At 34.4% G+C, this 13930-nt stretch overlaps 1 protein-coding gene across 1 annotated transcript in view; it reads left to right on the top strand.

Annotated features, from left to right (window-relative positions):
* Positions 1 to 2381: 2381 nt before the first annotated feature.
* Positions 2382 to 13930, top strand: part of LOC127859973 (RNA-splicing ligase RtcB homolog) — a 53633-nt gene continuing 42084 nt past the window's right edge. Inside the window, exons 1-5 of the mRNA XM_052397637.1 lie at positions 2382 to 2489; positions 2885 to 2992; positions 6239 to 6385; positions 11520 to 11568; positions 13530 to 13737. Of these exons, the coding sequence (XP_052253597.1) occupies positions 2897 to 2992; positions 6239 to 6385; positions 11520 to 11568; positions 13530 to 13737 (500 nt within the window). The 5' untranslated portion in view covers positions 2382 to 2489; positions 2885 to 2896. The remainder of the gene's footprint in view (positions 2490 to 2884; positions 2993 to 6238; positions 6386 to 11519; positions 11569 to 13529; positions 13738 to 13930) is intronic.

Genomic DNA, 13930 nt, shown 5'->3' with positions numbered 1-13930 from the left:
AGATTCTGCCGCCAACCACTGCTCTTGGCATGACATTGCAGGACAATAGGAGAGTGTACATTTTATTAATATGTCAACATAAAAAGAGATATTAAAGCTAACTTAATTAGGTTCAGTCAGTGTTCGAACCTGCTACTACCACATTAGGAGGCCAAACTGTTCAACGCGGAATAGAACGAACTATGTTTGACACTGTAATAAACAATTTTATTCAGTACAATGTTTTAGTTCATTCATGTTTGCATGGTTTATACAAAAAGTTCAATACTTTACAAACACTTCAAGAATTTGTCTTTTAAAGTAATAGACATACAAGATTTAAACGTATAACTTCAAAATGTAAACATGTTTTGTACAAATCAAAGTCAATAATGTTAAACTTTACCTCAAATCATAGACTTTTGCCACGTAGCGAAACTCTTTTGTTAATCAAATCAAATCTTTGTTTCAAATATTTTCTAAAAATTATTGAATATATAGAGAAATTAATACGCTTTTATTAAAATATTGAAGAGTTCATAACATTGATTTTTAAATTATGTCATTTAATATTAAAAGATGTCTGACATGATAACAGTTATGTACATTGTTAACATGACAAGATAAGGGATATCATATCTTTATGTTGATTTATTTTCAATTGATATGAACACTGTCTACTAACAGTATTAAGAAAATAATTATGGAACTCGACAAATACAGGATTCCAATAAGTAGTACACTGTATACCGCTTTCGGCACAGCTTCACTATTTTCATAAGTGTGATAAATGATGCGGTCTACCCACATGCACATATTCAATTATATACATGTTTCCATACATTATTGAACTACCGGTAAATCTCTATAATTTCAGTAATATTGGCCTTGAATTTCTTCAACAAAATCTTTAGACAATAACAATACACAACATAAATTATAATTATACCTTAGGTTACCTTAGGTGGTTTACCACCGCAGGTCTTTGGAACCTCTGTAGTGGCCTCTTCTTCGTCCTAACTATTTAGTAGTCTCAGTGTTTTGCTTCCGGTTATTATTATATTATAGTCACATTAATAGTCGTACATCATCGGGTGGTTGATCCAATGTTTATCCAGGCGTCTTTTTAATGTATTCGTGTTCTTGGCTGCGACGACAGCACTTGGTGATTATTCCATGTGTTTACAATACGGCTAGAGAAAAAGTTTTTGCGAATGTCACGTGCATATCTGTGTTTTAAAAGTGTCAAGGGATTACCTCTATTTGTGTTTGTGTCCAAAGTAAAAAGTCCAGCTGTTGTTCTTTTGTCATATATATTATTCAAGATCTTGTATGTTTAAATCATATCTCCCCGTAGTCTGCGAAATTTCAAAGTGGGTAGTTTAATAGATTTAAGTCTTTCCTCGTATGACATATCTACGGTGGCATAGAGATGACATTCACTTCTCTTTTTTTAAATTGCTCTCCACTTTTTTCTATCTCGTGGCCACGACATAGCTAACTCGTTGCCACGAGATAGAAAAAAGAGGAGAGCAAAACTAAATAAAAGCGAAGTGCAATTAAAAAAAGAGCGGTGCAGTAAATAAAGGCAGAGTGCATTAAATAAAAGAGGAGAGCATTTTCGTCATCTCGATATCCCGAGTTAGTCAGCCAATCGAATTTTGCGTAACATGTGTAAATATTCTGTACGCATATATATATAGCTGGTCAAAGCAGGCAAGAACCTTATATAAGTTCATATAACATAACATACTACTATTAGTACTACTATTAATAGTACTACTACTGTTGTTGTTGTTGTTGTTGCTGCTGTTACTACTACTACTACTACTACTACTACTACTACTACTACTACATTTTAACACATTTTGGTAAGTCATTTATGATCACCACAAATAGGATAGGTCCTAGAACGGAACCCTTTACATGTTTGTTTACTGCATGATGCCATATTTTTCCAATTTATATATTAATCTTTTGTGTGGGACCTTTTCGAACGCCTCCATGAAATATGTGTATATTGTGTCAATTTCGCCGCCTTCATCTAGTATGCTAGTCCAGTGGTCCATAACTCTGAGTAACTGTAGGTTGGTTGATCGGGCACCAATAAATCCAAACTGCCTATCAGTGAGTAAATCATTAGAGTTCATATGGTCAACTATCCGTTGACGAATTAATTTTTCCATCAATTTGCAGATTACACTAGTAAGACTGACTGGTCTATAGCTTGAGGCTAGTTTTTGGTATTTACAACAAATAGTGGTCATTTTGCTATATAAAACGCGATCATACGATAACAAAAACATACCAACAAGTGGTATGCTTTATTAAACTTTTTCAACTTGTCTTGTTTTTGTTACAGTTTTGATTGACGTTTTGCGCCACTGATATTTGTAGTGTGTCACCCCACAAAACGCAACTGTTACACAATTTTTTCTCACAGTATCTTTTCAATACTTGTCAGCATTTTCAATAAAAGTGCAAGAATATCGATCTAAACGACTAATAACGTTCGTAATTTCACAATTTAATATATGTAGTTGAATTATATAACTCATTGTCAATGATTCATGTGCAGAAAACTTTTCGAAATAAGTAAATATGTACCGGCAGAACTTTAACATTTTTCGGATATTTAAATCCTTAATTGTTATTCGGATATTGCAACTATACTTTCCGAATGTTGTTTATTGTTTGCTTTTTCGAAATCTGTCATTTATTTGAGTTTCAGTTATTATCATGGTCTCATCTTCGTAAAGGATGAACATTAACATTCTTGAATGATTCTTTGTGTAATTTTAACAATCCATAAAATAAAATTGTGAATCGCAACATTAAAAATGATGATTTGATCTGATGTGCTGCAATAAATAATGTCCCAAGTTATTTTGTGTTTGTTTCACAGTAAAGAGCCAGAATGGTGGTAAGAACATATCAAGATGAACTCAAATATCTGGAGAGGATCAACTCGGTGACATGGCGCATCAAGAAAGGCTTTGTGGAAAACATGAATGTTAGTAATTTAGTCTGTTGGTATGCCAACCCATGCGAAAGACATCAGCAGCCAATTGTATAAGTCTGGATAACTCTTATCCAGTGGATAACTTTCGGTTATCTTCATTTTTTTGATAAGACAACCAAAAGTTATCTGCTAGATAAGAGTTATCCAGATTTATACAATTGGCTGCAGATCTCTGACGGGTGCTGGAGGTTTCGGTAAATGACAAGTTCGGTAAATTGGATTTTTATAGTAAATGCCATGGAGGTTTCGGTAAATTGGTTTTTAGGTGGTATACCTACAATGAGGTGTTAATGACACCTATTATTGGCTTACAATAACATCAGGGGCATATATTTGCAAACTGTGGATTAATTTTTAGTTGAGCAATTAATGCTATGCCTACGGTAAAGAATTAAGGGGCATGAATAAGCTACCTCTGAACTTTTTAAAACGAATTCTTTTAGGAAATTAAAAAAAAAGGTTCTTGTAAAATATTGTAGACATGATTTATTAAAAATTATTTCAGTTTAAATATAAAGCCCAATAGTATTTTAGACCACCGAAAAGCACTCAATTTCTCAATAAATATACATGAGGTAGTTTGCCAACATAATGAATATGTTGCTCAGCTCTTGCCACGTGCAGGCCACCTCTTGTAAGAGCCAAATGTTTAATTTTATGCCACATATTACAATACACCATCAGCAGCAGAGCGCAGAATACGCTACAAAAATTGTGCGCTTTATATATAACAATATTTTATTATTTATTTCTGGTTGAGAAAAACACAAGAAAAAAACAATATGTAACATATAATACGTGTGAGTAATTTATAAAAAGAAATATAATGATACGCGTTATGTTTTATATTTTTTTTAAGTGCGCGTGCCATTGAACGTTGAGTTAAGTGAAGAGATGCAAACTAAATTACACATAATTAAAAACTGATAAAAATGACATCTAACATAACGCCAGCAGACCCGAATGAATACACTGTGTATAAGCAACCTGCTGTGGTGATCCCTATCTTATCAGCTTAATACATAGGCACCTGGCTAATGTATTGGAACAATGGGATTTACGGTCAAAATAACTGATTTCATCTTTTGCCTGAACAAATCCGTTAAATAAAAAAATACTAACTGATTAACTTTATAATCCGTTTTATTTACCATATATTATAAATAAGACACATTTAAAACATGGATACAATATATATAAGACATATTTGAATCTTTCATTTCATTAAAAAAAAATAAGGGCGTAGTCATATATAAATAAGATACATTTATGACATAGTACAATATAAATAAGACACATTAGCATATTTCAGAGTTTCCTCATTTGAAAATGACATATCAATGTAAACTTTTGTATTAAAAAGTGTATGTGAATGTCCGAGTTTATTCACAGGTCATCGCTGCTTCTTCATGACGCCTGTCGTGTGCTGACCTGCTTGTAGGAAAAAGAACGAAACAATAATTCATATAAGAAACAAATATATCGGATAAAATGATTATTATTTTTATCTGATACACTTTAATTAAGGTTTTTCCAACTAATTGTATAAAAACATATATTCAAAACAAAAAATCATGACCTAAAGATAAACTTTTAATATATAAATTACCTCCCTTGATTAGAATATTAATGGGTTGCAAGCCTGGATATTTAATATTAACACTTTGCAAACATCTCTAAATTGATAACATCAGCTCCGTACATTTTAATCAGATAATTTTATTAGTGCCAAACAACTCAATTAATGTACACGCTTATCGACTAAAGGTGCGATAATCCCTATTTATACCAATTTACCGAAACCTCCACGGCATTTACTATATAAATCCAATTTACCGACTTGTCATTTACTGAAACCTCCATAACTCTCTCTGACATATCTGATACAATTTGCTGAGGTCCAGTAACATTTCGAAAGTTTCAAACAAAAAAAATATGTAAAACTTAGGTTAAAAATGAACACGAAACAAAAAATATTAATGAAAAAATTCTTACTGGTTTATGTTTTTTTTATTATGATAGATTATTTGACTTTAAAATAAAACAGATTTTACCAACCAGTGTGTCAATCTCTGCTGGTGACAAAAATCTCCAAGCATGATTCTAAGAACCAATCAAATACTGCACCTTGTTTCTAAGTGGGATCACAAAATTGCATCTCTCGCTAAGAAATTTGTTACAGGCCATGTCAAGATAATATAAAGCCAATATTAATATCATAGAAATGCTTATCACTTTCTTAATTAACAATATGGCTGGAATTTAAGAGAACGGGATTAAAAATTTAAACAAAAGAATTTTAGGGTATAAAACGGCGAAAAATACCTATTTCGGCACTGACATCGCTATCTTGATTTCCTCGTGATAGTCACCTCTGAGAGTACTGGTGTTTTATATTGCTGTTCAAAATTACTTGTATATAAAAATAAAAAAGCTTGCTGCTCTTTTATTTATTTTTTTCCATATGTTTTCATAAAACTGGTTTAAATTAAGTTGTTATTTTATTGTATTTAGAGATGGTATATTTTGAACATCATTTTTATAAAATTAAACTCTATAAAATTTATTGCTATTATTTGGTTAACACAGAAAGAGGTCAAGTAAAATCTATTGAGGTCCGGTTAATATTTTAAGACCTCATGTCCGGTTAGATTTTTTTACTTTAACATCGGTTGTGGTAGGCTGCATATTAATTTTAATGATGCAACTTTTGAGATACTCTGACAAACCACTTTTTTTTTTACAAATTATGGCTAGTTATTAGTAATATGTGTTCTACATGCAGCCCAATCTTTTCTCTTTTTTATAAATAATTTCAACATTAAAATTGTGTATTCACCCACTCAATATCATTAAGTACATGAAATATAAATGTGTTAGTGTTAAAAAATAGACAATGTGACAAGTTACTGAAATACAGAAATACAATAAGAATGCTGGACTACCCTTCAATTGCTGGTGCAATGTGTTTTGTCTAGGATTAAGAATACTCTGTGTATCAGAGAGGAAAATAGTTTTTAATGACCGTCACAGTGTGATGCAGTTTTGCTCATTAAGAATGTGCATGTATTGTGCATAAAAACTTACACAAGTGTGATATTTTGTTAAAAAAATGCAAGATTTTAATGAAATTGATAAAAGCCACATTCACTTTAATGTTATGGATTCAATAGAAATGACATTCAGTTTTTGCCACAAACTGTTCAATTGAATGCTAAAGTTCTATATCTGTACCAGGTGGAAGGCATGTTCTTCGTGAATGAGTTCCTGGAGAAGTTGATGTTTGATGAGCTGAAGCAGTCTTGTCGTTCTGGGGGCTTCGGGGGCTTCCTGCCTGGCATGAAGCAGATTGGCAATGTGGCGGCACTCCCTGGGATAGTCGGGGTTTGTGTAATATTTTGACGGAAATATGTAAAGATACCCCAGTTTTTTTTTGGCCCAATTTTATAGCCGAAATTTTGCTATGTTCCCAGTCCCAAAAAAAATACTTTTTTCCCAAATTGTGGCAAAAAATTCCCAATTTCCCCCCCCAATTTTTTTTTTTTAAAGAAGTGTCTAATGCGTATTTTATCTCAATATTAATTCAATTACATCTAACAAAGTATTATATGATTTTGTTCTTTTATTTTGAATGTTTATAAAGAGTTATATGAAATTTAGTATTTCCCTAATCAGTGGACTTTAAGTGTGAAAAAAAAGGCAAATGAATTTATTTTCCCAATTTCATGAAAATGCCAATAAAATTCCCAATTCTAAAGAAATGGGCTATCTTCCCAAAAAGTGGAAAAAAAACCTGTACCCATATTAAAGACATTTCTTACGAGATTCAAGTTTTATAGGCTTCATTTCTATCCCTGAGATACTGATGAGTAGCAATAGCATAAGACCTGAACAGACTGCAAGTTACTCGCAGGCTGTTCTGGTTTTATGATGGTTGCATGGAGCCATTTTCAGTTTGCTTCTGAGCAGGAAAGAGTTAAATATTTGGCATGGGCTATTTGTAAGTTTGGGAAAAGACAGCATACAGAGGGAGTAATCACTAATCACGTGATTATCAAGATGGCGACATCCATGCTGTTCCCGGTATTTTTCGCCGTTTTATACCCTTTAATAACTTGTATTATTTTTTAAATTCCGCCCACTTTCCAGCCATTTTAGCAAGAAAATAACTGGCGTTTATTTGATAGTAATATTTGCCCTATATCTCGACTTCACTCTGTGCAAAATTTCTTAGCGGGATGATCTAATAAGGGCTCCACTATGAAAATTTGCGGAGAGTAAAGTCGAGATACAAAGCGAATTTAAATACAAAATAAATGCTAATCACTTTTTAGCTCACCTGATTGCTCAGTTGAGCTTTTGTGACCGGTCTTTGTCCGTAGTCCGTCGACATTTGTTCGTAAACACTCTAGAGGCCACATTTATTGTCCGATCTTCATGAAACTTGGTCAGAAGCTTTGTCCCAATAAAATCTCGGTCGAATTCGAAACTGGGTCGTACCGGGTCAAAAACTAGGTCGCTAGGTCAAAAAAAAGAACAAACTTGTAAACACTGTAGAAGTCACATTTCATGCCCAATCTTCATGTAACTTTGTCCAAATGTTTGTCTTAATGATATGTTTGTTGAGTTCAAAAGTGGTTCCGGTCTGTTGAAAAACATGGCCGCCAGTGGGCGGGGCAGTTTTCCTTATTTGGCTATAGAGAAACCTTGTAAACACTCTAGAAGTCACAATTTTCGCCCAATCATCATGAAAGTTAGTCAAAACTTTGGTTTTATTGATATCTTGGACGTATTCGAGAATGGTCCAGATTGGTGAAAAAACATGTCCGCCAGTGGGCGGGGCATTTTTCTCTATATGTATATAGTGAAAACATGTGAACAATCTAGAGTCACATTTTTGGCCCAATTATCATGAAATTTGCTCAAAACATTTGTTTCCTTGATATGAGATTTGAGTTCGAAAATGGTTCCGGTCAGTTGAATAACATGGCTGCCAAGGGGTGGGTGGGCAGTTTTCCTTATTTGGCTATAGAGAAACCTTGTAAACACTCTAGAAGTCACAATTTTTGTTTGCCCAATCATCATGAAAGTTGGTTAAAACATTGGTTTTATTGATATCTCGGACGTATTCGAAAATGGTCCAGATCGGTGATAAACATGGCCGCCAATGGGCAGGGCATTTTTCTCTATATGTATATATAGTGAAAACATGTGAACACTCTAGAAGTCACATTTTTGGCCCAATTTTCATAAAATTTGGTCAGAACCTTTGTTTCCTTGATATGAGAGTTGAGTTTGGAAATGGTTCTGGTCAGTTGAATAATATGGCTGACTGGGGGGGGGGGCAGTTTTCCTTATTTGGCTATAGAGAAACCTTGTAAACACTCTAGAAGTCACAATTTTTGCCAATCATCATGAAAGTTGGTCAAAACATTGGTTTTATTGATATCTCGGATGAGTTCGAAAATGGTCCAGATCAGTGAAAAAACATGGCCGCCAGTGGGCGAGGCATTTTTATGCCCCCTGTAGGGTGGCATATAGCAGTTGAACTGTCCGTCAGTCAGTATGTGTGTATGTCAGTCTGTCCGTCTGTCCGGAAAAAAACCTTTAACGTTGGCCATAACTTTTGCATTATTGAAGATAGAAACTTGATATTTGGCATACATGTGTATCTCATGAAGCTGCACATTTTGAGTTGTGGAAGTTTAAGGTCAAGGTCATCCTTCAAGGTCAAATGTCTAATATATGGCGTCTGCCGGTCCGTCCAAAAACTTTAACATTGGCCATAACTTTTTCACTATTGAAGATAGCAACTTTATATTTGGCATGCATGTGTATCTAATGGAGCTGAACATTTTGAGTGGTGAAAGGTGAAGGTCATTCTTCAAGGTCAAATGTCAAATATATGGCGTCTGTCTGTCCGAAAACTTTAACATTGCCCATAACTTTTTCAATATTGAAGATAGCAACTTGATGTTTGGCATGCATGTGTATCTCATGAAGCTGCACATTTTGAGTGGTGGAAGTTCAAGGTCAAGGTCATCCTTCAAGGTCAAAGGTCCAAATTTTATTATTTTTTCAAAGCGGCGCAATAGGGGGCATTGTGTTTCTGACGAACACATCTCTTGTTCTCTATATGTATATAGTGAAAACATGTGAACACTCTAGAAGTCACATTTTTGGCCAAATTTTCATGAAATTTTGTCAGAACATTTGTTTCCTTGATTTGAGAGTTGAGTTTGAAAATGGTTCCGGTCAGTTGAATAACATGGCTGCCGGGGGGGCAGTTTTCTCATATTTATATATTAAAAAAAGCTTTTGAACACTCTAGAAGTCACATTTTTTGCCCAATCATCATGAAACTTGGTGAAAAGATTGGTTTTAAATATATCACATTATTAATGCCATAATTATATCCCTTAGATTGTCCAAATTTTCATTATATTATACAAAATCCTTGTAAACACTCTAGAGGTCACAATTTTGTTTCAGATTTTATGAATCTTGGTCATAACATTTATTTTTGTAAGCAAAGTTTGATGTTTGGTAAGGGGGTCAACTCAACATATAGGTCACCAGGTCAAATCTTACAAAAACAAAATCACTCCATATGCCAGAGTTTTGGTTTAATAATGTAGGGATAATACACGTTTTCGAGGGCATGATCATCTGCGGGCGCTCGAAAAATCCGTTCCTGGAACGGATTTTGAGAGCGCCCGCAGATTATCAGTCCGAGAAAATGTGTATTTTCGCTATTATTGCATAAACAAATCACACATACCAAAATAATTTTAAATAACATTGAAAACAATGTTTTCTTCATTCGACATCGACAACATAATTCGATTATTTCAATAAGTTCAATGTTGTGTTTTACATATGCCTCACTCGGTCATCATCCGAAATGACGAGGCTTTACCTTCGGATAGGCAGTTTTCGATTTAAAATGTGTTTAAACAGTGGATTAATGCAAAGTTGAAATGCAGCCGCGTAAAGTAAGAAATGAGGAATTATTTTGGAATTTACAGCAGGTACGTTGAAGGTACATAAACACTTACATTTACAGCATAGTCTTTTGAAACTGTTGTGTAAATAACCTTAACTTCAATGACGTTGCCAATACAATAAAGCTGTTGTCAAGAGAGTGCAGATGGTATAACTTGAAAAGTGGATTGAAATAGTCATTATCCCTGCATGCATGAGGAAACTGGTGCTTATTCAGTTCCCCATTTATGCTTGGAAAGTCGTCGAAGGCTGGAGAAGGGAAGTAACTGCGCGTAGACCAGATTATGGATATGAAAAACACATAACAGGGCTTGAACGGCAAGTGAATCCCATTGTTAATATACGATTTCTCCCGTTCAAGCCCTCCTTTTGCCAAGTTTCTGCACCCCGCCAGAGGGCATTATAGATAGAGTGTATGCAATAATGATGAAACTTTACCAGGATGTTTGTCTGGACAATATCTAGGTCAAGTTTGACGTTTGGTAAAGATCGAATGAACCGACTCCTCTCAGGTGAGCGAACTAGGGCCATCTTGGCGGTCTTGTTTTACTGATACGGCTGGAAAGTGAGCGTGGTTTAAAAATTAAACAAGAGTAATAAAGGGTATAAAACGGTGAAAATTAACTGTCTCATCATGGACATCGCCATCTTGACTATTACGTGATTACCCCCTCTGAGCATAGCAGATATTGCAATGATTTTGTTTTCACAATTGAGAAAAGTATCTATACAGTACCAATGGGGACATTTTTGTTGAAAAACCTTGAAATTGGGAAAATTCTTTCATTAAATCTTCAGATTGGTAATTATGTAATTTTTTACTGCTTGGTATAAAATGCACAAATCAGTTCAAATATTCAGTTACATTCATTTTGGCTTGAAAATTTCAGTTCCTCTGCTCATATTATTTTTTAACTTGTATATAATGCACATTGAGAATAAAATTCTTGAAATTTTGCTTCTTTTTGTGAATTGTTCAATTGGCAATTGGGGATTTTGTAATTTTTTCCTTAATACCTTTTTACGGGTACTTTATAAAGAAGGAAAAGAATCGCTGTATTAATTTGCACCCAGCAATACTGTCAGTAATTAAGTGTTTTTGGTGGCTTCAATAAGGGCCAGTGTCCACTTCTCTGGAGTAAATATTCCACCTCCATGCAGTGCCAAAACACCAACTTTGGGGAAAGGGCCACGACCTTTTTTTCGGGGGAAAAAAGGCACAATTTTCTGGCTTTGGGGAATAAAAATACTGAGGGAGATTGGACATTTAGAGAAAAATGCATGATTTTAAATAAATTTTTGTAGGGTAAAGGGCCTTTTTGATTAAGGGGAAGAAAAAAGAGGCCCCTTGCTAAGAAGGGTTTTTTGGCCCTGCCATGTACCCTTTTTATGATGTAAGTTGTTGTACTTAAACAGTGAGAATGTTGTTTTAGTATATATAAATTAGACTTAATTGGAATTATCAATAAACCATATATTTGTAAAAAAAAGAAAATAGTTTATTTTTTTTCAGAAATCTATTGGTTTACCAGATGTGCATAGTGGGTACGGATTTGCAATTGGTAAGACATTCTAGCAGGAACTGATAGTCTGCTTTTAAGGCTAACATTGACAATAATATTTTGATAATTGATACAGTCAGTCATTTTGAATGAAAATACAAGGAAAAAAATTAATAATCTGAATGAAGCATGCAAACAATTTCTAATTGTGTATAAAAAACAGGCTTTGTGGCAAGGTCAAGGTCACAATTCAGAGTTGAAGGTACGCTGGCAGATTTGTAAAATAAGTGGGCTACTATTATATTAAGTGAGTTTTTCTCTGGGTTTGGCATGACTTTGGCAATTTTTAAGTTTGGATTTACCAGCATAATAATTGCTGAATGGTAAATATTTAAGGAAGAACTTTAATAAATAGTTTAGTCAAACAGGTGTATTATTGTTTGCATTATTTATGATGTGATATTCCAAGCAAAGTCATACCATAAAACACTTGTTCAATCTAAACATCTGATTTTCAATTTGTTGTTGTGAGAAATATTTTTGTATGCTCCCCGAAATATTTTCGGTGGAGCATATAGTTGCCAGTCTGTAGTTCCTAACTTCCTTACTTCCTTCCTTCCTTCTGTCACACTTTTGTTACAGTTTCTCATAGCACCTTCAATACTTTATAGATCTCTTTCATATTTGGCATGTAGGTACCTTGCATGGACCTCTACCTTTTGATGAGGTTTGAGGTCACTGGGGTCAAGGTCAAGGTCACAGAGGCTAATAATAGATTTTTCCGTCACACTTCTGTTACAGTTTCTCATAGCACCTTCAATACTTTACCGATCTCTATTTTTGGCATGTAGGTACCTTGCATGGACCTCTACCTTTTGATGAGGTTTGAGGTCACTGGGGTCAAGGTCACCGTGGCTAATAATAGATTTTTCCGTCACACTTTTGTTACAGTTTCTCATAGCACCTTCAATACTTTACCGATCTCTTTCATTTGGCATATAGGTACCTTGCATGGACCTCTACCTTTTGATGAGGTTTGAGGTCACTGGGGTCAAGGTCACCGAGGCTAATAATAGATTCTTTTAGCTGGTTATTTACACAAAGATTGACATAGCGCATCATCGGGGAGCATCCATCAGTTTCAATGATGTTTTTGTTTATCGAGCATTTAGATGTGTGGTCATTTACATGTGCTTGTTTTATGGAAAATTGAAACACACTTTAATTACATCTACCTTACAATTATATAAATACAATATTTGCATTTGCATGTAAATAGTGACTTCTGATCTGCTAATCTGCCCATGTACCCTACCTTCTTTACCCAAATTAATCCACCACATAATTGTTCAAAGTAAGTTGTCAATAAGTGGCCATATATATAATTTCATCAGGAATTTCAATTGTTGACTTTTATATGTAAATAATTTTTATTCAACAATCATATGTTACTCCATACTTAGATTTTTTAGGTTTAAACAATATTAAAGTAGTTATTTGAACAGACATGTAATCAATACATTACAAACCAGGGCCCTCAATCTGTCAAATCCACGGCCGAAATTTGGCCGCATTCCCCCCTGAAAAGTATACTTTTTTCCCCTTTTTGGGGGAAAAATTCCCCCTAAAAAAAAAAAAAAAAACTTTTTTTTTTTTTATAGATAGATGTCTCATGATTATTATATCTCAATTCTTTTTTAATTTAATCTTGTCAAACATACTAAATTATGAAATGAGCAATGAATATAGTGCAAACATGTACAAATGTAATAATTAGAGAGTAAGTTAAAAATCCCCCAATAAGGGGAACGCCGCGAATATTCCCCCTGCTATGGGTAGCGACCCGCTTCCCCTAAAATGGATTGAGGGCCCTGCAAACATACATACTACTTGTAATAAAGTATTCCAAACTTTTAAGTACTGCTATTTTGCTACTACATTAATTCTGCAAAGTGAAAATTGACAGGATTGAGGAAAAAACTTGAGGCTATGTTTGATTTATTTGTCTTGCACATCTTCAGGAAACATGGCAGCCTTTGACATGGCAGATCCCAACTCTGTCATTTCGCCAGGTGGGGTTGGCTTTGACATAAACTGTGGAGTGCGACTCCTGCGGACCAACCTCACAGAGAAAGACGTGCTGCCAGTGAGGGAACAACTGGCTCAGAGCCTGTTTGATCATATCCCTGTAGGCGTGGGATCCAAGGGGATCATCCCAATGAATGCCAAGTGAGTGTGACCAGAACTTGAATAATTTGATCACTAAGATAGATAGCCTATGTACATAAAAAAACAACTGTAGGAACCAAGTGGTTATCATAAATTAGATTGCACTTTATGTCTTCAAACACAAGAATAATCACACTACTCCCCCGGTCAAATGTCAGTCATTTGAGTCGCATAAAGTAAAAACACAAAATAT

The sequence above is a fragment of the Dreissena polymorpha genome, chromosome 1, assembly GCF_020536995.1.
Source record: "Dreissena polymorpha isolate Duluth1 chromosome 1, UMN_Dpol_1.0, whole genome shotgun sequence".
NCBI classification, from domain to species: domain Eukaryota; kingdom Metazoa; phylum Mollusca; class Bivalvia; order Myida; family Dreissenidae; genus Dreissena; species Dreissena polymorpha.
Note: the sequence above shows the minus strand (reverse complement) of the source record. Positions and strands in the feature narration are given on the sequence as shown.